This window comes from Trichomycterus rosablanca, chromosome 17 (genome assembly GCF_030014385.1).
Source record: "Trichomycterus rosablanca isolate fTriRos1 chromosome 17, fTriRos1.hap1, whole genome shotgun sequence".
NCBI lineage: Eukaryota > Metazoa > Chordata > Actinopteri > Siluriformes > Trichomycteridae > Trichomycterus > Trichomycterus rosablanca.
This window is the reverse complement of record NC_086004.1, coordinates 12,713,106-12,737,835: the sequence shown is the minus strand read 5'-3', so window position 1 is coordinate 12,737,835 and position 24,730 is coordinate 12,713,106. Positions and strand designations below refer to the sequence as shown.

At 42.9% G+C, this 24,730-nt stretch overlaps 1 protein-coding gene across 2 annotated transcripts in view; it reads left to right on the top strand.

Annotated features, from left to right (window-relative positions):
- The window catches only part of camsap2a (calmodulin regulated spectrin-associated protein family, member 2a), a 63,071-nt gene that overhangs the window by 22,623 nt on the left and 15,718 nt on the right, over nt 1–24,730 (top strand). For both annotated transcript variants that reach the window (XM_063012851.1, XM_063012852.1), the window contains 9 exons: nt 2,309–2,470; nt 8,056–8,139; nt 11,965–11,997; nt 13,615–13,756; nt 15,669–15,808; nt 22,766–22,856; nt 22,943–23,039; nt 23,447–23,484; nt 24,401–24,470. In XM_063012851.1, coding sequence (XP_062868921.1) covers nt 2,309–2,470; nt 8,056–8,139; nt 11,965–11,997; nt 13,615–13,756; nt 15,669–15,808; nt 22,766–22,856; nt 22,943–23,039; nt 23,447–23,484; nt 24,401–24,470 — 857 coding nt within the window. The remainder of the gene's footprint in view (nt 1–2,308; nt 2,471–8,055; nt 8,140–11,964; nt 11,998–13,614; nt 13,757–15,668; nt 15,809–22,765; nt 22,857–22,942; nt 23,040–23,446; nt 23,485–24,400; nt 24,471–24,730) is intronic.

Below are 24,730 nucleotides of genomic sequence, written 5' to 3'. Positions count from 1 at the left end.
GTCCTGTGACCACTGATGAAGGTCTAGAAGATGACAAACTTAAACAGCAGCAATAGATGAGCGATCGTCTCTGACTTTACATCTACAAGGTGAACCAACTAGGTAGGAGTGTCTAATAGAGTGGACAGTGAGTGGACACTATCTAAAAACTCCAGCAGCGCTGCTGTGTCTGATCCACTCATACCAGCACAACACACACTAACACACCACCACCATGTCAGTGTCACTGCAGTGCTGAGAATGATCCACCACCTAAATAATACCTACTCTATAGTGGTCCTGTGGGGGTCCTGACCATTGAAGAACAGGGTAAAAGCAGGCTAAAACAGTATGCAGAGAAATAGATGGATTACAGTCAGTAATTGTAGAACTACAAAGTGCTTCTATATGGTAAGTGGAGCTGATAAAATGGACAGTGAGTGTAGAAACAAGGAGGTGGTTTTAATGTTATGCTGATTAACATTGTGCATCACAGACGCTCGGTTCTCAGTGTAGCGTCCCTGTAATAAATAACTTCACAGCTAAACATCACAACACTGTAAAAAAAGAGTTATTACGATTCATTTAACCACAGCATGCTTTTAGCTAAACAGAATCAGTAACCTCTGAAACCGCTGTTGCTTGTACCCTCTGGGATGCTGAGAAGACGCTGAGATGATGCTGAGAGGATAGACGGATTTTTAATTTGTGCTGGAACTGGGGGGATTATTTGCTTGTGGCTCTATCGAATTGACAAAGTACGTGTAGCATTGAGGGTGTGCGATAGGGATGTTATTAGATACTTAAGAGCTGTATATCATCTCATCAGCTAACCCAGATGTCGACATATTCATTGCTCAGCTCAATTAGTAACAGCATGCAGACTGTGATTAATTACCAAAGAACTACAGCTGGCAGCAGATATTGTGTTAAATTCTTCCTTTGGCTTCATCTAAAGAAATAGATTTAAAAGTAGAAAATCATCAGAACTTATTACATTTTTCTCTTGCTCAGGTGTCCAGAATTTCTGCTCCATACACCTCCTTGTTTCTACTACACTACACTGTCCATTTTATCAGCTCCACTTACCATATAGAAGCACTTCTACAATTACAATTACTGACTGTAGTCTATCTGTTTCTCTGCATGCTTTGTTAGCCCCCTTTCATGCTGTTCTTCAATGGTCAGGACCCCCACAGGACCACTATAGAGTAGGTATTATTTGGGTGGTGGATCATTTTCAGCACTGCAGTGACACTGACATGGTGGTGGTGTGTTAGTGTGTGTTGTGTTGGTATGAGTGGATCAGACACAGCGGCGCTGCTGGAGTTTTTAAATACCGTGTCTACTCACTGTCCACTCTGTTAGACACTCTTACCTAGTTGGTCCACCTTGTAGATGTAAAGTCAGAGACGATCGCTCATCTATTGCTGCTGTTTGAGTTGGTCATCTTCTAGCCTTCATCAGTGGTCACACGACGCTGCCCACGGAGCGCTGTTGGCTGGATGTTTGTGGTTGGTGGACTGTTCTCAGTCCAGCAGTGACAGTGTGGTGTTTAAAAACTCCATCAGCGCGGCTGTGTCTTATCCACTCATACCAGCACAACACACACTAACACACCACCACCATGTCAGTGTCACTGCAGTGTTGAGAATGATCCACCACCTAAATAATACCTGCTCTGTGGGGGTCCTGTGTGGGTCCTGACCATTGACGAACAGCATGAAAGGAGGCTAACAAAGCATGTAGAGAAACAGCTGGACTACAGTCAGTAATTGTAGAACTACAAAGTGCTTCTATATGGTAAGTGGAGCTAATAAAATGGACAGTGAGTGTAGAAACGAGGTGGTTTTAATGTTATGGCTGATCGATGTATATATAGGCACAGCAAAAACAAGAGAACTGGAGAGTCTCCATTGGCCTGCACAGGACCCTGACCCCAACCCAACTGCACACATTTGGGAACTGGATTAATTGAAATGCCTGTCACTACATATGTTCTTATGGCAATACGTTCACAAACTCTGAACATATGACCCATGGGGTATGTCCAACAAACTCAAGGTTAGGTGTCCACATACATTTGGCCATTTAGTGTATATTAAAGCAAGCAACCCTTCTGCCTTCTGCCTCAACAACAAGGTAAAGAGAAAATGCAAGCGGTGGTCAAAATAACAGAAACAGCTGAAAGTCAGCCCACACCCGAGAAAGTGGATAGGAAAGGGATAGCGCAGAAACGTTATGGCAAGCACTAGCAGCCAAAGCTACGTCAACACGGAGGACATACATAGCTGTTATCTGATGTACGGCTGTACGTTTCTGATTGCAGAGTGCCCACCTGGCGATGATTGACACTCTGATGATGGTGTATACGGTGGAGACGGTGAGTGTGCAGAAAGTGATGGTGTGTATGCAGCAATACTCCACAGACTGCGCTGACAATGACGTACCCTATGACACTGAGGATGCCGTCATCAGCTGGATGAATAAGGTACTCACTAAGCACATTTGTTGGATATTCACACACACACACACACACACACACACACACACACACACTTATATTTCCCATTTTATTCTTTATATTCTACATATTCAAACACTTGATCTTCATTTTATAGTGCTTGATTTAAGGGGAACAACTCAAAAGTAGGACATAATGCAGCTAACCAGCAAAACCCTTGTGCAGTACAGTTTGGGCCACAACATTTGTGACCCAGTTGGTAGCACAGCACGACCCAATCTGGTTTCTCTCCCTCAAACACAGCCACATTTTGTGGATGCCAAATCAGGCCTTGGCACTGCTGAGATTCAAATTTGTGAGTTTGAACACTCCTCAGTGGTGCGCTAGCGTGTTATACGTCTGCACCACCCAGGCGCCCTTCTGCAACTGTTTTTCGAGTGACTAAATGATTGGAACATCCTTCTATGCCCAAAATCGATTTTTCGATCCGAATCGATCTTTATTTGAATGATCCGAAAATACTAATTTGCACAGATTCTAAATCATGCCTCAAAGCACTACAATCATACACATCAGACCATCTTATCATTAGTAACATACAATGTACAATCAGCATTTTAACAGAGCAAGAATATGACATACAACTATGCTGGGTACCAGGACACAGTGGAATTACAGGAAATGAAAAAGCAGACCAAGTAGCTAGAGGAAAAACAAGACAAAATACAACGAACATCAAAATCCCATCAACCGACTTAAAAGCATCAATAAATCTCTACATCAAAGGAAAATGGCAAAATGAATGGAATACCCAGCTCACCAATAAACTATATGAAATACACCCAAACGTTAATGCCAAGCCAAGAATTCACCAGGGACGATGCATAGACCAGGTCATATACACGAGGAGCCGAATCGACCACTCCAGAATAACCCACCAACACCTGATAAATGGAGAAACCCCCCCAACTTGTGAAACCTGCCAAACATCTATATCAATAAAACACATCTTGATAGAATGCCCAAAATACACTAAAGAAAGAGAACAAGCACACATGCCAGAAACTATCAAAGAGACTCTCACACAAGACAACACAAGAAGACTTTTAACCTACCTTGCAACCATAAAAATAAAAATGAACATATAATATGGACCAAAATATGAAGACACATACATAATACCTATTACTGCCATTAAATGACACCAATGTGTTAAACATGGCGTTAAAACTTAAATAAATATTTGAATGATCCGATATTGATTCATATAAACGCGAGATCGATCTTGAACATGAACCCCTTTTCACAGTGTTCACGGAAATCTGTTACCTCCTTTAATCTCACGTGACCAGCCACTGTTTTTTCGCGCAACGAGATCTGACCTGCACATCAGTTCAGCATGGCAGAAGCTCAAGTAATGCCTAGTTCAAACTACGCGATCTGTGCACTGATTTTCGCTCGGCGACAGGTCGGCGCTAGATTTACCGGTTCGAGAGGAACTCCCCTGTGTTCGGTTGGCGATCAAAACTCTGCTCTCAATCAATGTGTGAAACAGCGAGGGGAAACACAAGGGAGAGATTGTAAACAGGTGGGGCAGGGGCGTAATATAGTTTCTATCAGAATACATCAGCACACGCGAGTTTTACAGTATTTCTGACCTTATCGTTCTCTACAAAACAAAATATTTATTAACCTCCAACTCACTATAGAATGATCCCTGCTGCTCGTGTTGCCAAATCCACTCAGATTCATTTATTTTTCTCCTTGATTTTACGCTTCACGTCAGCGCACAAACTTTGATTGCTCGCTACTTGTTGATGTGTTTTTTGGACGTGGTATCATTAAACCCCTCGTCACTTCTCACGTTTGTTTTCGTGACAAAACGTAGGTTGGGAGACCGGAGAAGCTCGCCTGTGATTCCAGTTGGTGATAGATGGTGTAGTGTAAAACCCATCGCCTATGAGTCGTGTAGTGCGAACTGTACGGCGACCCGGCAAATCAGAAAGTCGTGTAGTGTGAACTTGGCATAAGCTGTGCAACAGCCAGGTGTATGTTTACATTACATGTACAATGTTGTAGCGTGTCAGACATATAAAATAATAATAAAAAAAATTCATGTTACTGTTTTCTGTTTTGGATTAATTATTTATGTAAACACAAATATTTTTAATAATGAGTGTTCTTTGTACAATTATCACATTCGTTCTCTGAACATCTTTTCATATTTAAACAAAACCTGTTAATATAAGTCAAATATGCCTAAATGTGTTGAATCGAAATTGAATCGGAAATCGAATCGATCCAGGAAATTAGTGGCGATACCCAGCCCTAATTAAAATGTACTTTTTCATAAGTTGTCCTGATACAACCCTCCTTTTTTTTATTCTGGCTTGGGATCGGAACTGAGAGCGCACTGATGAGTGCATCTTCCAATGGCCCAACCGGCTGGTAGCCTAATTGACCACTGCGCCTCAGGAGCGCTCTTGCTTGTTCATAAATAAACATACAAATAACAAAATGATACAATTGGTAGTGTTGAAAGACTTGCGTTGTTATTTGATTTTCTGATTGATTTTGGCTGGTGCTCTTTTATGTGTTTACTTATGCCAAGTTCACACTACACGACTGAATCTCTTGCACTCGGGAGTCTTTCAGTCGGTGTGTATTTCACACTACACGACTGATCGGCGATAGGGGGTTTCACACTACACCATCTATCACCAACTGGAATCGCAGACGAGCTTCTCCGGTCTCCCAAATATCGCTTTGTCGCAAAAACAAACGCGAGAAGTCACGAAAGGTTTGATGATACCACGTCCGAAAATGCACGTCAACAAGTAGCGAGCGATCAAAGTTTGTGCACGTAAAAACAAAGAAAAAAAATAAATGAATCTTAGTGGATTTTGCTTGGATTGCTCTATAGTGAGTTAGAGGTTAATTAATATTTTTGCAATGCAACGTTGATGTTTTGTAGAGAACGATCAGGTCAGAAATACTGTAAAACTTGTGTGTGTGTGTGTGCCGGTGTATTATGATATAAACTGTATTAAGCCCCTGTACAGCCACACTCCTCCCCTGCGTTTCTCCTCACGCTGTATCTTGCGTTCTCATTGGCTGTTCGACATAGCACTCATTGCCAGTTGTGCAACTCAGATTGAGATATCTGACATGCTAGAAATCTCGATCCGGTTGCCGAGCGAGCGATTGAGAGCCGATTTTCGATCGCCGAGCGAACGCCGAGTTGCTCCCGAGCCGGCAAATCTAGCGCCGACCAGTCGCCGAGCGAAAATCAGGGCAAAAGTCGTGTAGTGTGAACTAGGCATTACTTGGGTGAGCGTGTTTCCCCGCTTTGCCCCCCCCACACACCGACCCCACCAATTGCAGTATTTACACAACGGTTCTGTAAGGTGTCTGCGGCGTCAGTGGAACCTACCACTCGTTCCACTGGCCTTACAGAGCAATTAAGAGCGTGGCCTCAAATAGGCGGCCAGCTCATTAGGGCGAACGACCTGCAGCTGCGGTCTCCCTGTTTAAGGGGGTGTCGCCAGTAGGGCTGCAACGATTAGTCGTCGTAATCGATAACGTCGACTATAAAAATTTGTCGACGTGGAATTTCATTGTCGACGCGTCGTTAGTATTGCAATGCACTAAAGGGACTGCAGGGGGCGCAGCATCGCTTCCATGGTGCAGCGGGGAGTTTATGAAGACAGAGAGGCAAAGATAAAGAGACTGAAACTTTCTAAAGTATTTCAGCCAAAATAACCCAAAGAAACGAGCTGGACGCAGACACTACAGAGCAGAGTTATGGTTTCACACCAGCACTACGGTGAAGCGCCTTGCAGCGTTATTCCGGTAAGTTTTTACACCGCTTTGTGCTTTAACCAACATAGTTAATGTTTGTTAATGCTAGAGTACTTGTCGGAAAACTATCTAAGAGTTCGCTATTTTTCAGGTTTGTTAGCTAGTTAATCAGTCATTTATATGAGTAACGTTATATAACTTAACATCATAGCCTAACGTTACCCTGTCTCGTCTTCCATATTTTTTGCTCTCGTTAATGAGAGCATTTATTCTAAATAATAAGCCTCATCCACTTAATGATAGCTAGTTAGCTCAGCAGATAATTCAGTTAAGATATTTAACCTGTTATGGTTTAGTTGGCATAGCCAGTACACTATTTGTAATAAACTATGATACATAGCCTTCAGTTTGTGATAATTAATACAGCTTTCTCTTTTGCTCTTTCTATTAATAGCACTAAGCAATGGAGTGTGGATGAGAAGAGAAGAAGTTCATGCACCCCTCAGATGGCTGAGGTCTTCACAGACAGCATTCACATGTTTCTCAACGACGTTATAAATGTTTTTTGACTTCCAGAGTGATAACTTATGAAACATAACAGCTTCTAATGCTGTCCAAAGCTTTCTTATTAAATTGAATTTTTTTATTGTGATTGTGTATTAATGTTTCAAATATATTTAATTCAACTATCAAGCTTAAGTTTCATATTCATGTTCCATGGGTCATTATTTTAATTTGATATTGGAACTTAAATGACATAACAGAGTTTTGTTATGTTAAGGATGGAGGGTATGACATAAATAATCGTTGACTAGTCGACTAATCGAAAAAATAATCGTCAGATTAGTCGACTACTAAAATAATCGTTAGTTGCAGCCCTAGTCGCCAGGCTGCAGGCGTCGCACCTTTTTGTTTCTTTTCCTTTTCTTTTGTTTGGCATGGTGGCACAACACCAGCTTCTAATTAAGGACACTCTGGTCACCCCTGGCGCTACTAGAGCGTCAGGGTGTGTAGGTCGCAAGGCCGAGGTAAGCTAGGGTTTTTGTTCCCTTCGTTAGGGATAGCTGGTACGATTTTGTGCAGCCCTCGAGCTGCTGTTTGTTTTGGCGTTTCAAGCCAGCCATCGCTAGCAATGCTAGCAACGGGCTAAAGCTAGCTAACCGCCATTCCACAGCAGCTAAGCCAAAAGCTGCAGCGGGTTCATTTCAGCCGTGTTGGCTGAGCGGGTTAAGTCACTGCTTTTCTGTGCCCCTCAGTCCCGGTTCGAATCCGCCCTTTTGGCTCCAATGCCAACCTCTAACTCCGGCTCCTTCCCAGCCTCTACGTGCTGGTGACATGGCCGGAGCGGCTTTATTACAAGCCGATTTTTGCTCCGGCTCCTTCACAGCCTGATCATTCTGGTGACTCTTTGCTTTTCTTTGATTGCGTTACCCGGGTTTTAAGTTCGATGTGTTTTTTTCCCACGCTCCCCCTTTTCCCTGGTCTGTGTTTTTTCCTTTTCAGTTGCCTGCGGCGCCAGCGGCTTTGTTCGCTCCGTTCCCATTATTTTTCCCTTTTAGTGTTATCTTTTGTTTACTAATTTTTGTTAAATAAAATTATAATTTTTTTCTGCATCCTTGGGTCCTACTTCTCTCCTTATAACAGGGTCTGTTCTGTTATTGCTGCTGTATGCTTATGCATTGCAGTCGTCACATGTTTGAAGTATCTATATGTAGTTTTAAATGTGGTTTTCAGAATGGTTTAATATTGGTTAGAAGTGAATGTTGTGCTATTGTAGTAATGAGGGTTGTGTGGTGTTTCTCTCCTTGCAGGTGAATGAATACTTGAAAGAGATCATCATCCTTGAGCAAAGGAGAGAGGAAGCGCAGAAGGCGGAACCTGTTGAGATTCCAAAGGTGAGCGGATGAACCCTGTGTACACTTTATTTGACAGTCTTTTATTTATTTACATTTGCTGCATGTAGCAGACGGATTTATCCATTTGTATAATTAAGGGGTTAAGGACCTTGCTTAGGGCTCAGGACAACTCCTATATGGCTTGTGTGGCTTGAATTGGCAACCTTTTGATTACTAGTCCAGTACCTTGACCAGGCCATTGTCATTGATTGCTTAAAGTCAGTGGGCTATTCTTCGAAGAGTTTCTTAGCTTTGGTGTTACAGAGCAAGGCGATAACATCAAAGATACCCTATGTGGACTAAAGTATTGGGACACACCACTTAATTACCGAACTTGATGTACATTACATTTACATTTTTGGCATTTAGCAGATGCTTTTATATATATATATATACAGTATATATATATATTAATACACTGATCAGCAATAACATTAAAACCACCTCCTTGTTTCTACACTCACTGTCCATTTTATCAGCTCCACTTATCAAATAGAAGCACTTTGTAGTTGTACAATTACTGACTGTAATCCATCTATTTCTCGTCATACTTTTTTTTTAACCTGCTTTCACCCTGTTCTTCAATGGTCAGGACCCCCACAGGACCACCACAGAGTAGGTCTTATTTGGGTGGTGGATCATTCTCAGCACTGCAGTGACACTGACATGGTGGTGGTGTGTTAGTGTGTGTTGTGCTGGTATGAGTGGATAAGACACAGCAATGCTAATGGAGTTTTTAAACACCTCACTGTCACTGCTGGACTGAGAATAGTCCACCAACCAAAAATATATCCAGCCAACAGCGTCCCGTGGGCAGCGTCCTGTGACCACTGATGAAGGTCTTGAAGATGACCAACTCAAACAGCAGCAGGTGGACCAACTAGGTAGGAGTGTCTGAGTGGACATGGTATTTAAAAACTCCAGCAGTGCTGCTGTGTCTGATCCACTCATACCAGCACAACACACACTAACACAACACCACCATGTCATTGTCACTGCAGTGCTGAGAATGATCCACCACCTAAATAATGCCTTCTCTGTGGTGGTCCTGTGGGGGTCCTGACTATTAAAGAACAGGGTGAAAGTAGGCTAAAAAAGTATGTTGAAAAATATATGGACTACAGTCAGTAATTGTAGAATTACAAAGTGCTCCTATATGGTAAGTGGAGCTGATAAAATGGACAGCGAGTGTAGAAACAAGGAGGTGGTTTTAATGTTATGGCTGATCAGTGTATATATGACAGATAAAGGCATTCTATTCTATGATCTATAATTTGGCTGATTTGGGGTTTCTATTGTCCTGTCATGTTAGCTGGGTCAGTACTGAGGAGTTAGTGGTGTGACAGCCCTCCACTGCTGTACAGTCTCTCGGTACACTGACCGGTCAGCATGGATACCAGATCCTACCTGTAAGGTTCGTCTTAAAGGAATATCCTGCCCGACTGGAATGTCACAGTTTGATGTTATGATCTAGATTCTAGACGTTTGCTGATGTGTGCTTTTTTTGTTTAATGGGTTCTGCTTCATACTCCCATACTGCAGTCTAAGTTTAAACCTTTATTAAGGATACGAAAACCTAACCCTCAGTGGTAATTGGTGACCCTGACAAATGATGTTAGGTTCAGTTAATGTGCAAAACGTGATGTGAATTATTAACAATGCTGGACCAAAGACCAAAGGTTGAAGTCATGGATACAGAACAGAAATAAGCTCCATTATGTTAAGTCCATTTTGCATTTTCTTTAATTTATTGCTCTATGTCCAACACAAATCATATAATCAGCATAGTAATTTGAGTAAAGTTGCTTATTTGGTATGTCACTGTTCCCTTTTGCTGCAGTAACAGCAGGTACTTGAACTAGCATGGATGATCCATGTTATCCCAGCACAGTTTCACAATATTCCAAAGAGCATCTTGTGATGTTATTGAATTCGTGGCTTTTCAGGCTTTCAGGTGCTCTCATGAATTTAAAAAAGGTGACTGTGGAGGGAAGTCCATGACAGTCAGCAGTCCTTGATCTTCTTTGGACCAAAAAAAATCAATTGCAAGCTGCTATGTACATTTACATGAACATTTGGGTATACAGTTACTAACTGTATACTAGTAGTCCATTTGTGGCTTCCGGTACCCTAATAACAAATCAGAAGGGACACCTATAGGACCCTCTTTTATTTTGTTTATGCCTTTTCCCCCCTTTTTCTCCTGACTTTTAGTGCATTTAATTGCCCGATTGCAATTCCTTCCGACACGTGGGCAGCAGCTAATGCGGATCAGCCCTGTGTACGGAGAGACACACCCTGATCAACGCACTTTTTCCCCTCCCATCAATCAGCCAGCAGAGGTTGTAGCATCAGTTACGAGGACACCCTATCCGGCTTACTACTACCCCACCCCTATGTGAACAACAGGCCAATCGTTGTTCATGTGGTCACTCAGTCCAGCCGGATGGCAGAGCTGAGCTGAGATTCGATACGATGTATTCGAGATCCCAGCTCCGGTGTGCTAGCGTGTGTTTTACCGCTGCGCCACCTGAGCGGCCCTATAGGACCCTCTTAGATCAGACAGTGGTAATAACATGGTAGTACGTACTACTGATGTACATACTGCAGGTGCAGCAGGATTGTTGGGAGTGTCAATGCTGGGAGGAGAATCATGCTCCAGCCAAAAATAAGAAACCAACAATACCATGTGATTAAAAAGTTGCCATTAATAAGTCTATAAAATTTAAGTCTTATCCTTTCTCATTAGAAGCTTGTTTAAGTTACACAGTTGAAGCCATTGTGTAACAGGTTCACCTGTCATGTAGAGCACAATCTGCAAGGCTGGTTTGCTGTCTGCTTTAGGCTCAGCTTTCTTTCCTGATGGTTCTTATGCTGGCATTCTTTAAAACCTTTTCAGTGCCATGTGAGATCCCTCCTGAATGCAGATAGCATCAGATGAGGGAGTGACAGTCCACCTATATTCTTTGGTTTTTGCTATTATAGAGTTCAATGTTTTTAGTTTTTTCCCCCTGAGATGACTTGTCGTTGGTACTTTTCCTTTCATTTATTCTTTCCACTTTGTCTTAGTAATCTTGCTTTCTTATGGGAGCTTTTGTGGGTGAGTGCATGGAGTGTGATACCCCCTACTTCTGCTCTGCTACTATGCTTGCCTACTTGTTCTGTTACCTTAGAGTGAAACTAAGTGTCTGGTAGTATGGTTCATCTCTTCTGTCCTTCCAGGTACGGGGCTTCTGATGCTTCTATAGCAACATGTGACCTGCCCCGTTACACATTTTTCATCTGTTATAAATAGGACCATAGCAAATACTAAGAAATGCAAAAATCCATGTAAATTGGATCAAACTGTTCACCTAAATTGGTATGCTGAGTGTGTGATTTGTGTTTAAGAAAATTTTATTAAATGTGGGTATTTTTAATCAATAAAAGGTTAAAAGTTTCCTACTGGGCTCATTTGTGACTGTAAATAAGCGTTTAGGTGTGGACATGCAGGACATTGAGTTCAGTACCACTTAACTAATACCCCCTTTGTGTTCGTCCGTCCCTTGGTTTTACTCAGAGTTATGCCCTCAATGACTTAACACCCTTATTAACTGTCTAATTTACATTACTGTTACCCACACTATTCACCCCGGTCTTTTCCCTCTGATAGACTGTAATGTACTGCTTAAAGAAATGAGCTATTGATTAAATCAGCGATCACATCAGATTAGGTCTGCTCTCTCTTTTTCTCCTTTGACGGGATTACATTGTTCTTCCTGACTGTCCTCTCTTTCTCTTTCCCCTCTCTCCTTCCCTCTTACTCACTTCACGGTCTGGCTGAAGTCCCCAACCAAATGGTATATGAAGCTGGTTCCTGTAAGTTCAATTTTAAACAGATTCTTTTCATCCGTCTCATTGAACGTCAAGCTTTTTCATACCACGTCATCTCTGTAGTGCACAAGTTAACCAGCATTTTTTTTCACGTAAGCCTCATTCACACTCATTACTGGTCATTACTGGGTTACTTTTATGATGATTGTATTTTTTTTTTCATTTACATATGAAGCATTTGAGCAATCGTTTATCCTCATGCGCCCATTCACACCTGAAAGACCCATTATGTTCATTGTCACTTACGCCGAATACCACAAACATTGGAAACAAACAATTTGTTACATGTACACTGCAAAACTTTGTTTATTAATTGCATTTTATTTACTTGCCACAGGTGAATCAATAAGAGGAAATTTAGTATTAGGGGGTATTAAAGAAGCAATAATCAAAGGCTTAGTTGTTTAGAAATAAGAATGCAATAGCTCATTTGGTGCAGCGGTAAAAAACATATGCTGCATCCAGAGCTGGGATCTCGAATACATCGTATCGAATATCAGCTCTGCCTTGCCGGCTGAGCGGTCACATGAACAACGATTGGCCTTCAGATGGGCGGGACTAAGCCGGATATGGGTCTCTCTCTGTCAGACTGGTGCAATTAGGACCTCTGCTGGCTGATTAGAGGCGCCTACACAGAGATGAGGAAAGAGTGCTCTTAGGGTGTGTCTCTCCGTACACAACGCTAGGTGGCACAACACTCGTCAATGTGTGGGTGATAAGATGCATACGGCTTGCTGCCCACTTGTCGGAGGGGGCGTGGGTTAACTTCGATCTCATCAGTCAGAGCAGGTATCGGCATAGGCGGAGAGGAAGCGTGACGCAATTGGGCAATCGGACGCGCTAAAGGGGGAGAAAAAGGGGAGAAAATGCATTAAAAAAAAAAAGAAATAAGAATGCATTGTGGTTTGCCATTTGTAACAATTAGCCCAACAGTTTAAGAACAATAACTATATAGAATATCAAGTAATTTAGCTATTTTTACCATCTACAGTCCATAACATTACTGAAAGATTTAAAGAAGCCATGCTTAAAGGGCAAGAGTCACAAAACACATTTTTAAAGTCTGTCATAATATTGGATGCTGGAATTTAAGAAAATGATCAGCCCAAGTCTTAGATTCCAGTAAGTTTAAACAGTGTTTAAAATCCCAACAACACTGCTGCACCTGGTATACTCATACCAGAACAACACACTACCATGTTATTACCAGTGGCGTAACTAGGAGCTCATGTGCAGCAATGGGGGGGCAGTGCGGTGGGGGGTTGAGTTCATGTCGTGGAGGGCCCCCCCTTCGCCATGGGCCCCAGTGCACCTGCCCCCCCGCCCCCCGATAGTTACGCCCCTGGTTATTACCATGTTAGTGTCATTGCATCGTCCGGTCAGTTAGGTTCCTGTGGGGGTTCTTTTAAACTAATACATTGGTTGGGGGAGCAAAGAGCAAAAGATAAGCTATTGTCAGTAATTGTCTACCCACAAAGCTAATCTTTATGGTAGATGTAGCTTATAAAATAATCAATAATTGTATATACTATATAGGCGTACCTAATAAAGTGCTATTGTGTGTAAATGTTTGTGTGTGTGTGTGTGTGTGTTGTGGTGCAGACACGCTACAGAAAGGAGCAGACCTTGCCTAAAGCAATACCCTGGATCCCCCCGGTGGACAATCTGCTGAAGGACAGTACGGACGGCTGTGCTCTGGCTGCCATGCTGCATTTCTTCTGTCCCGACCTCGTTAAAATAGAGGGTACGTACAGAACATCTGCCCTCCAAGTGCCCTGTGTGTTTGAGTTTGGGTTTAACGTCATGTTTTAAACACTTTGGTTACATGAATGTACAGGACAGGTAGTAACTGGTTACACAAGATTCATCAGTTTATTAAGTTCATCATGTCAAACACTTCATGTCTTTGGACTGTGGGTGGAAACCGAAGACACGGGGAGAACATGCAAACTCCACACAGAAAGGACCCGGACCGCTCCATCTGGAAAGAGAACCCAGGACCTCCTTGCTGTGAGGCGACAGTGCTACCCACCAAGCCACCGTGCCACCTGATCAGTTAAAGATCAAACACAGTCATGAAAATTTTGTATATTCAGTAGCCAAGGCCGTAATCATTGTATATACAGTACATGCCCCACTCCACCCCCCAAATATTCAGAAATGCTTAATATGTCCCCCCAATGTAATGATGTGTAGCTTTGTGTAATGGGTGGCACGGTGGCTCGGTGGGTAGCACTGTCGCCTCACAGCAAGAAGGTCCTGGGTTTGATCCCAAGGCGGGGTGATCAGGGTCCTTTCTGTGCAGAGTTTGCATGTTCTCCCTGTGTCTGCGTGGGTTGCCTTCGGGAGCTCCGTTTTCCTCCCACAGTCCAAAAACATGCAGTGTGAATGGGTGCGTATATGTGTGTATGTGTGTCTGCCCTGCAATGGACTGGCGCGTCCGGTGTTACTGTGTGCCTTGCGCCCATAGAAAGCTGGGACAGGCTCCAGTACCCCCCGCGACCCTCCAATCTCAGTAGATTTGGTCCCCCCAGTGTTCAATCCATGGCTACGCCATTGCTCTAATTCACCTCACTTACATGTATTTGGATTGTGGGAGGAAACCCACACAGACACGGGGAGAACATGCAAACCCAACCGCTCCACCTGGGTTTATTCAGTTAATTAACTTGCATTAAATAGGATCATTCTTTTATTCACTATCTGTTTTACCACAGTTTTATTCTATTTAGGGTCGCGGTGGGTTTGATTCACTGGACGAAAGTTAGAAATCACCCCAGTCCATCACGTGGCACACACACACACACCCACGCACACTTATAACTATAGGGACTTTTAGTATCTCCAATTAACCTGGCTGCAGGAAACGCACGCAGACACAGGGAGAACGTGCAAACTCCACACAGAAAGGACCCGGACCGCTCCACCTGGGAATCGAACCCAATTCCCTGTCACTATTATGCGACAGTGCTACCCACTGAGCCACCGTGCCGCCCACCAACTCCATATTAATGCCTATGGATTTAGAATGGTTGGCTCGGTTGGTAGCACAGTCGCCTTACAGCGAGAAGGTCCGTGGTTCGATTCCCAGGTGGAGCGGTCTGGAACCTTTCTGTGTGGAGTTGGCATGGGTTTCCTCTGGGAGCTCCGGTTTCCTCCTACAGTCCAAAGACATGCAAGTGAGGTGAATTGGAGATACAAAATTGTCCATGACTGTGTTTGACATTAAACTTGAACTGATGGATCTTGTGTAACGAGTAACTACCTGTTTTATCATGAATGTAACCAAAGTTACAAATAAATATAAAAGCTCCTTTAGGTGTGATGTGTAAGTGTCCCATCTTTTGTCAAAATTTACATCACCATGTAAATAAAATAGATCTTAAATTTCTATATTAATAAAACGTTAAAGCATCATTATCACTTAACCCTCCTCAATCATTAGCTCGCATTAAATGTAATCACATCAGACTTGAAGATTAGAAATTAAAAGGATTAGATGAGTTGTCAGTTACAGAGATGGTTTGTTGACCTCACTATTGATTGTTTGATTGTGTTGATGAATAGTCTGACCTCTGATTGGGTCCACAGATGTCTGTACATAAAGGGGGTTGGCTGTGTTGCTCAGTTTAATCAGCACTCGTTCTCTCCTCCAGATTTGTGCCTGAAGGAAACCATGTCACTGGCAGACAGATTGTACAACCTGCAGCTCGTGCAGGATTTCTGCCAACAGCACCTGAACAACTGCTGCCACTTCAGTCTGGAGGACATGCTCTACGCCTCTTCTTCCATCAAAGTAAGCATCTGTTTTACTTTCAGGCTTAAACTGCAAGCCACCAGCTCAGTGTGTGTGTGTTCTGTTTGCTGCGTGTCATAACTTACTAATATCAAAATGCTACCAGTAATATTAAATAGCTATAAAAGATTGAGTGTCTGTAAAATCAGCAGATTTTATTGTTTTATGATTATAAATTATTCACGTCAGTCATTTTAAAGTGTTTGGCTGTACTGATATTATTGCCCGCTTGAAAAACTTTCATAAACGACAAAAAAAGGTTGTAGCTGGCCACAATATTATTGTTTTTCTTTTTATTAATGTAAATCTGTTTATTTTATAGACCATCAGGATTTAACCGAATTATCGAACTAGATATTGTTAATAAACATTAAAACCGCTCAGGTGGCGCAGCGGTAAAAACACACACTGTTCACCAGAGCTGAGATCTCGAATACGTCGTATTGAATGACAGCTGTGCCTGCCGGCTGAGGCTGAGCAGCCACATGAACAACGATTGGCCTGTTGTTCAGATAGGGGCGGGATTAAGCCGGATGGGGACTCTCTCTCAGACTTGTGCGATTACGACCTCTGCGGGCTGGTTGGTGTCGCCTGCACGGAGATGGGAAAAGAGTGCGGTACAGGGTGTGGCTCTCCGTACAGAGCGCTGTACTGCACTGCACTTGTCATGTGTAGGTGATTCAAAACACAGTAAAAAAAAAATCAGAACCACTGCTTACCTTAGCTTATGTTCTTCAAGATGCTATTAAATTTATAACCGTGTGTTGTCCCATTAGGAATATAATCCGTTATTTTGTAAATGTGCTTATAATTAAAAACCTCCAAACTGTTCCCGGTTGTGAAGTAAAACACGAACTCGTTATAAAACCAATCATCTGTGTGATGCAAACTGAATGAATGCAAGTAACATCATTTCTTACTAAAAATTTAAATCAGAAGTTCTGTTTGGTTCAGAAAGCCAATCGTCTTTCAACCATTACCCATTCAATCGTCCAGTCACCCCAGTTGTTCCTGTGAAGTGCACTACGTAGGGTATTCCACCACTTTAAGTGAGATTCAAATCCAAAGGTAATGAAAATGTTCAAATGAAGTGAACTTCGAACTGTGTAGGGAGTAGGGAGCGACGCTTCATCACTACACCGGAAGCTGGCTGGAACATTTACCCATGAGCTGCAGCAAGAACAATTGTGAATAAATGCAACAAAAATGTTTGGTTTATCTATCCTATCAGTATCTGGTATATGAATGTAATTTACCGAATGAAGAAACATGTACACTTTATACCAAAAATATGTGGACACCGCACTTTAATAACTAAGTTTAGCTATTAGACCATGACTTAACCCCACTGAACACTAGTAGGATGAATTAAAACGTCAACTGCGAGCAAAGGCAGGCCTTCTTGGAACACCTGTTGATATCACCTGGTTAAAATCACATTATTTTTGTATTTTTAGCCCCATTAACAGTAATTATAAATTCAAAGAGTTATATTTTATGTTGGTAATTGGAATCATTAGGATGAAAGTACATACAGTGAAGCTGTGGTTCTTGAGTACTGGCACAGCATGCTTTTACAAGCAGAAGAACAGCCTGTGGGCGCCTGGCAGTTGGTTTGTTGTTGTTTGCCAAAGTGTTGAGTCATACTTCACAAAACTCACAGTGGAAAGAGGCGCCCCATGGTAACAGATTTTTAGACTCAAATAAAACCTAGTAAAATATAGAAACACTCCCAGGACTCTGTGTGCTTTCAGATTAAAATATTTAGAATACAGATTTATCGTCTTGTATGGCCAGAAGATTCCCAGTAGGGAATCCAGGTAGATGGATTTGGTATTTTGTTGGGGAAATCCCTGTGAACCCACTTTACTTTAGCTTGAGCATCCGAGAATTTACTAACAAACATCAGCAGCAATAGTGACTGGTCAGCACAACAGAAAGGAATACAAGTCCAGTTTTACTGCAGAAGCCTGAGCACTACACCTAGCACTAGGGTGCCCAGAATCATTTGCACAGACTCCAAATCCTGCCTACATGCCTTCAAAGCTTTAAAAACCACCTTCCACTTACCATATAGGAGCACTTTGTAGTTCTACAATTACTGACTGTAGTCCATCTGTTTCCCTGCATGCTTTGTTAGCCCCCTTTCATGCTGTTTTTCAATGGTCAGGACCCCCACAGGACCACCACAGAGTGAGTATTATTTAGGTGGTGGGTGGATCATTCTCAGCCCTGCACTGACACTGACATGGTGGTGGTGTGTTAGTGTGTGTTGTTGGAGTTTTTAAAATACTGTGTCCACTCACTGTCCACTCTATTAGACACTCCTACCTAGATGGTCCACCTTGTAGATGTAAAGTCAGAGACGATCGCTCATCTATTGCTGCTGTTTGAGTTGGTCATCTTCTAGACCTTCATCAGTGGTCACAGGAAGCTGCCCACAGGGTGCTGTTAGCTGGATATATTTTTGGTTGGTGGACTATTTTCAGTCCTGCAGTGACAGTGAGGTCCATCAGCATTGCTGTGTCTTATCCACTCATACCAGCACAACACACACTAACACACCACCACAATATCAGTGTCACTGCAGTGCTGAGTAATGATCCACCACCCAAATAATACCTACTCTGTGGTGGTCCTGTGGGGGTCCTGCCCATTAAAGAACAGCATGAAAGGGGGCTAACAAAGCATGCAGAGAAACAGATGGACTACAGTCAGTAATTGTAGAACTACAAAGTGCTCCTATATGGTAAGTGGAGCTGATAAAATGGACAGTGAGTGTAGAAACAAAGAGGTGGCTGCTGTACTAAAACTCTTACTGTGAAGGAAACGGGTAGCAGGGTGAGGATTCGTATCCTTGACCTACATTCTGATTACTCTCGACTCCGACAGACTTACTTAGTTTTTAGAAGCTTCAGGAACTGAAATTAAACAGAAGGCAGACGCTCATTGCTAAGCCCACCCGCGGATTCAACCCAGCTGAACGGTGTTTGTTCGCAATGCTCAGCCAGGCAGAGACTTTTAGAAGCAATTTGCTGGAATAAACCTCTACTTCTACTAATGCGCAGAACTGTGAAATTGAATTGAAGCTTTAGTCCAAATAACTGCCTTGTTATTGCAGCTTGTAATGTGTAGCAGAAGTGTACTTAATTTAATGCCATTGCAAAGCAGAAAATTCTTGCTTGATTGGGGAATCACGTCAAGTATTTAAATAATCATAGAGTAAAATTGTGGCTTTATTGTCTTTGGACGTTTTTAGCCAAAAACAGGTCATTGATGCCTGCAAAAAGGGAATGAAGTCATTGCTGTAATGCAGAGATAGGAGTCGCACACACAGCGACTTCAGACTCGACTCGGACTCATTTCAAATGACTCGGACTCGACTCATGACTCGTAAACAACAAGTCCCTAGCATCAGCATGTGTCAGCTTTAGAGATGTTCACAAGTCACAAAATACGAGTCCGAGTCGAGTCACGAGTCTTTAGGCTAGAGTCCGAGTCAAGTCACGAGTCTTTAGGCTAGAGTCCGAGTCAAGTCACGAGTCTTTAGGCTAGAGTCCGAGTCGAGTCACGAGTCTTTAGGCTAGAGTCCGAGTCAAGTCACGAGTCTTTAGGCTAGAGTCCGAGTCAAGTCACGAGTCTTTAGGCTAGAGTCCGAGTCAAGTCACGAGTCTTTAGGCTAGAGTCCGAGTCAAGTCACGAGTCTTTAGGCTAGAATCCGAGTCAAGTCACGAGTCTTTAGGCTAGAGTCCGAGTCAAGTCACGAGTCTTTAGGCTAGAGTCCGAGTCAAGTCACGAGTCTTTAGGCTAGAGTCCGAGTCAAGTCACGAGTCAATATAATATACACAAAACATATATTGGAAATGTAGCGTTGAAATAAACAAATAATATGTACGTTCAGATAAAAACAACAACAGATTAGCGACCTCGTGCCTTTACTTTCTTAGGTACCAGTTAAAAGCTTAAACTGACGTTTTGTTTTCATTGCAAATTACGGCACAGTGGCCAAAATCCAAAACACAGCAAAAAATCCATAACCACTGCTTACCTTAGCTTATGCTGTTCCAGACGCTGTTAAATTTATATCCGTGTGTTGTTCTATTAGGAATATAATCCGTTATTTTGTAAATGTGTTTATAATGAAAAACCTCCAAACTTTTCCCGGTTGTGAAGTAAAACATGAACTCGTTAGAAAGCCAATCAAGCGTTTCATCGACACATCATCTGTGTGACGCTGCAAACTAAAATACATGCAAATAACAGCATTTCTTACTAAAAATTACAATCAGAAGGTCTGATTGGTTCAGAAAGCAGTTCTTCCAATCATTAGCGCCAATTCTGTAGGAGCGTTCCATTCACATTATCTGTTACTGTGAAGTGCACTACGTAGGGTATTCCACTATTTTAAGTAGGGAAGGACGCTTCATCACTACGCCGGAAGCTGGCTGGAACATTTACCCATTGCGTGCATTGCGGTTCAAAACGGCCGGAGCGTTATTAGAGAGCAGAAAATTACACGATCAGAATGATGTCGGATAATATATATATATATACAGTGTATCACAAAAGTGAGTACACCCCTCACATTTCTGCAAATATTTTATTATATCTTTTCATGGGACAACACTATAGAAATAAAACTTGGATATAACTTAGAGTAGTCAGTGTACAACTTGTATAGCAGTGTAGATTTACTGTCTTCTGAAAATAACTCAACACACAGCCATTAATGTCTAAATGGCTGGCAACATAAGTGAGTACACCCCACAGTGAACATGTCCAAATTGTGCCCAAAGTGTCAATATTTTGTGTGACCACCATTATTATCCAGCACTGCCTTAACCCTCCTGGGCATGGAATTCACCAGAGCTGCACAGGTTGCTACTGGAATCCTCTTCCACTCCTCCATGATGACATCACGGAGCTGGTGGATGTTAGACACCTTGAACTCCTCCACCTTCCACTTGCGGATGCGCCACAGGTGCTCAATTGGGTTTAGTCCATCACCTTTACCTTCAGCTTCCTCAGCAAGGCAGTTGTCATCTTGGAGGTTGTGTTTGGGGTCGTTATCCTGTTGGAAAACTGCCATGAGGCCCAGTTTTCGAAGGGAGGGGATCATGCTCTGTTTCGGAATGTCACAGTACATGTTGGAATTCATGTTTCCCTCAATGAACTGCAGCTCCCCAGTGCCAGCAACACTCATGCAGCCCAAGACCATGATGCTACCACCACCATGCTTGACTGTAGGCAAGATACAGTTGTCTTGGTACTTCTCACCAGGGCGCCGCCACACATGCTGGACACCATCTGAGCCAAACAAGTTTATCTTGGTCTCGTCAGACCACAGGGCATTCCAGTAATCCATGTTCTTGGACTGCTTGTCTTCAGCAAACTGTTTGCGGGCTTTCTTGTGCGTCAGCTTCCTTCTGGGATGACGACCATGCAGACCGAGTTGATGCAGTGTGCGGCGTATGGTCTGAGCACTGACAGGCTGACCTCCCACGTCTTCAACCTCTGCAGCAATGCTGGCAGCACTCATGTGTCTATTTTTTAAAGCCAACCTCTGGATATGACGCCGAACACGTGGACTCAACTTCTTTGGTCGACCCTGGCGAAGCCTGTTCCGAGTGGAACCTGTCCTGGAAAACCGCTGTATGACCTTGGCCACCATGCTGTAGCTCAGTTTCAGGGTGTTAGCAATCTTCTTATAGCCCAGGCCATCTTTGTGGAGAGCAACAATTCTATTTCTCACATCCTCAGAGAGTTCTTTGCCATGAGGTGCCATGTTGAATATCCAGTGGCCAGTATGAGAGAATTGTACCCAAAACACCAAATTTAACAGCCCTGCTCCCCATTTACACCTGGGACCTTGACACATGACACCAAAGAGGGACAACGACACATTTGGGCACAATTTGGACATGTTCACTGTGGGGTGTACTCACTTATGTTGCCAGCTATTTAGACATTAATGGCTGTGTGTTGAGTTATTTTCAGAAGACAGTAAATCTACACTGCTATACAAGCTGTACACTGACTACTCTAAGTTATATCCAAGTTTCATGTCTATAGTGTTGTCCCATGAAAAGATATAATGAAATATTTGCAGAAATGTGAGGGGTGTACTCACTTTTGTGATACACTGTATATAATTGTCACACGTAACTAATGTTGCTGACTTTTGTTGTCCACCAGTCATTTTATGCGAGTCACGAGTCGAGTCAGAGTCATTTGAAACGAGTCTGAGTCGAGTCTGAAGTCGCTGTGTGCGTGAGTCCCCATCTCTGGTCAGCATTAGTTACGTGTGACAATTATATATATACATTTGGACATTTTCGTTACCTTTGGTGGAATACCCTACGTAGTGCACTTCACAGGAACAACTGGGGTGAATGGAACGCTCCTACAGAATTGACGCTAATGGTTGAAAGGAAGAAATGCTGTTATTTGCATTTATTCAGTTTGCGTCACACAGATGATGTGTCAATGAAACGCTTGATTGGCTTTCTAACGAGTTACTGTTTTACTTCACAACCGGGAAAAGTTTGGAGGTTTTAAATTATAAGCACACATACGGACGGTGATTGGCTCGTTTGAGGGTGGGTTGCCAGGGAGGATTCCTCATAACTGATGCAATTACAACCTCTGCTGGCTGATTGATGACGCCTGTACAGAGACAGGGGATAATGGAGATCAGTGCGTGACTCTTTATGCGCAATACATATCCCCATATAAACTTGCCTTGTGCAGGTGAAAAGAAGCTGTCAGCTACTGCACATGTGTCGGAGGGGGCATGTGTTCGTTAGGGTATTTGGATATGACTAGATTGGGAGGAAATTTTTTTTGGGGGGGTGCATTAAAAATAAATAACTAAACATTTCATAAACATGAAATGATTTGTAGCCATCATGATATGCTTAATACATAATAAATAATACATTTCCTTTTCTTTAACAGAATAACTACCTTGTGTTTATGGCTGAGCTCTTTTGGTGGTTTGAAGTGGTAAAGCCATCGTTCGTCCAGCCTCAGGTTTTGGTCAATGAAGGTAAATAAACAGTTTGCTATTTGCTATTATAAATGCTTCATTGACCTTAAGGTACTTGTGCTGATCTTCATCTCTGCGCTTTTCAGGACCTGCTCCATTGCTAAAGGATGTGCCATCTGTGCCCATCTCAAAAGTCACGAAGAGAAGCTTCATGGATAGACCTCCAAGTCCAGACAGACCAAGGTACGGCAGCATAAACACTCACTCACTCACTTTCTTAACCGCTTATCCAATTAGGGTTGCCTATCCCAGCTTTTCAATGGGCGCAAGGCACACAGTAACACCCTGGATGAGGTGCCAGTCCATCGCAGGCAGACACACATACACACACCCATTCACTTATAGGGCAATTCAGTGTCTCCAATTAGCCTGACTGCATATTTTTGGACTGTGGGAGGAAACCGGAGCTTCCGGAGGAAACCCATGCAAACATGCAAACTTTGCACAGAAAGGACCCGGACTGCCCCATCTGGGGATCGAACTCAGGATCTTCTTGCTGTGAGGCGACAGTGCTACCCACCGAGCCTACGCACTTTTTTGCAGCATTTTAAATAATTTTGTGTCTAACCAATTTGTGCTTCTTTTTTTAGTCTCCCACTACGACCACAACCGTGTAAATCAAACTCAGGTAAGCTGACTAAATAGCCGTTTTATTTACTTACACTTCATGGCCAAAACTATTTGGACACCTTTCTAATTGTTAAGTTTAGGTCTTGTAGCCACACCCATTGCTAACAATGTGCCACTGTGGCCAAAGTGAGGCTCAATAAGACATGGTTTGATGAGTTTGGTGTTGAGTTTGGTTTGCAATCCCCCCCCCCAATTTTCTCGTCTAATCTAGTCGTATACAATTACCCTAATTGGATTATGCTTCACCTCTACCGATACTACCCTCCACTGCTGACTGAGGAGCACTGCAACTGACACACGCTTCCTTCCGACTGCACCTGCACGAGGCGAGTTCATATGCGGATCAGCCTTGTGTACGGAGAGCCACACTCTGATCAACTGATTATTCCCCGACTTTGCACAGGCGCCATCAATCAAACGGCAGAGGTCGTAGTTGCATCAGTTATGAGGAGCCCCGGTCGGGCTTTTTCCACCCTGTTTAAACAACAGCCAATCGTTGTTCATGTAGCCACCCAGCCCATCCCATCTCTGGTGTGCTCTGGTGGGTTTTTTTACCGCTTCACCACCTGAGCGGCATGAGTTTGGTGTTTATGAACTTCAGTGGCCTTCACTGAGCCCTGGCCTCCCACTGGCGACCACTGATAAACCGCAATGTTAATTGTTAGTCTTTTTCTCATCTAACCTCAGTGCATGACCTTAAAATGCTTTTTTGAGTTAATCGGCACAAATTTCTAATGACACACTTCAATATCTTGTATTAAACCTTCCTAGAAGTATGGAAACTCCATATTTCCAAGAAGCTCATTGTCAAGTGTCCACTTACTTTATGCCGTACAGTGTATATGGTCCGATCTGTGATATGCAGCATCTGTGTGTGTGTTACTGAAACATTAAGCATTGTTTGTGCTGTTCAGGTGGGATCAGACGCTCATCCTCCATGTCGTTTGTTGACAGCTTTTTAGGGACGTGGCCCAAGGAGAGGAGGTAAGTGTTGATTATGAAACAACAAATTTGGGGGTTGAGGGGAGGGGGGTTTTACAGACTTTACAGAAGTGACTACAGTGAATGTTGTTTGTCATTTAATTCCGTTTTATACAGTTGTCATTTTGCATACACTGCCTGGCCAAAAAAAAGGTCACACACTCTAATATTCTGTTGGACCGCCTTTAGCTTTGATTACGGCACGCTTTCGCTGTGGCATCGTTTCCACAAGCTTCTGCAATGTCACAACATTTATCCAGAGT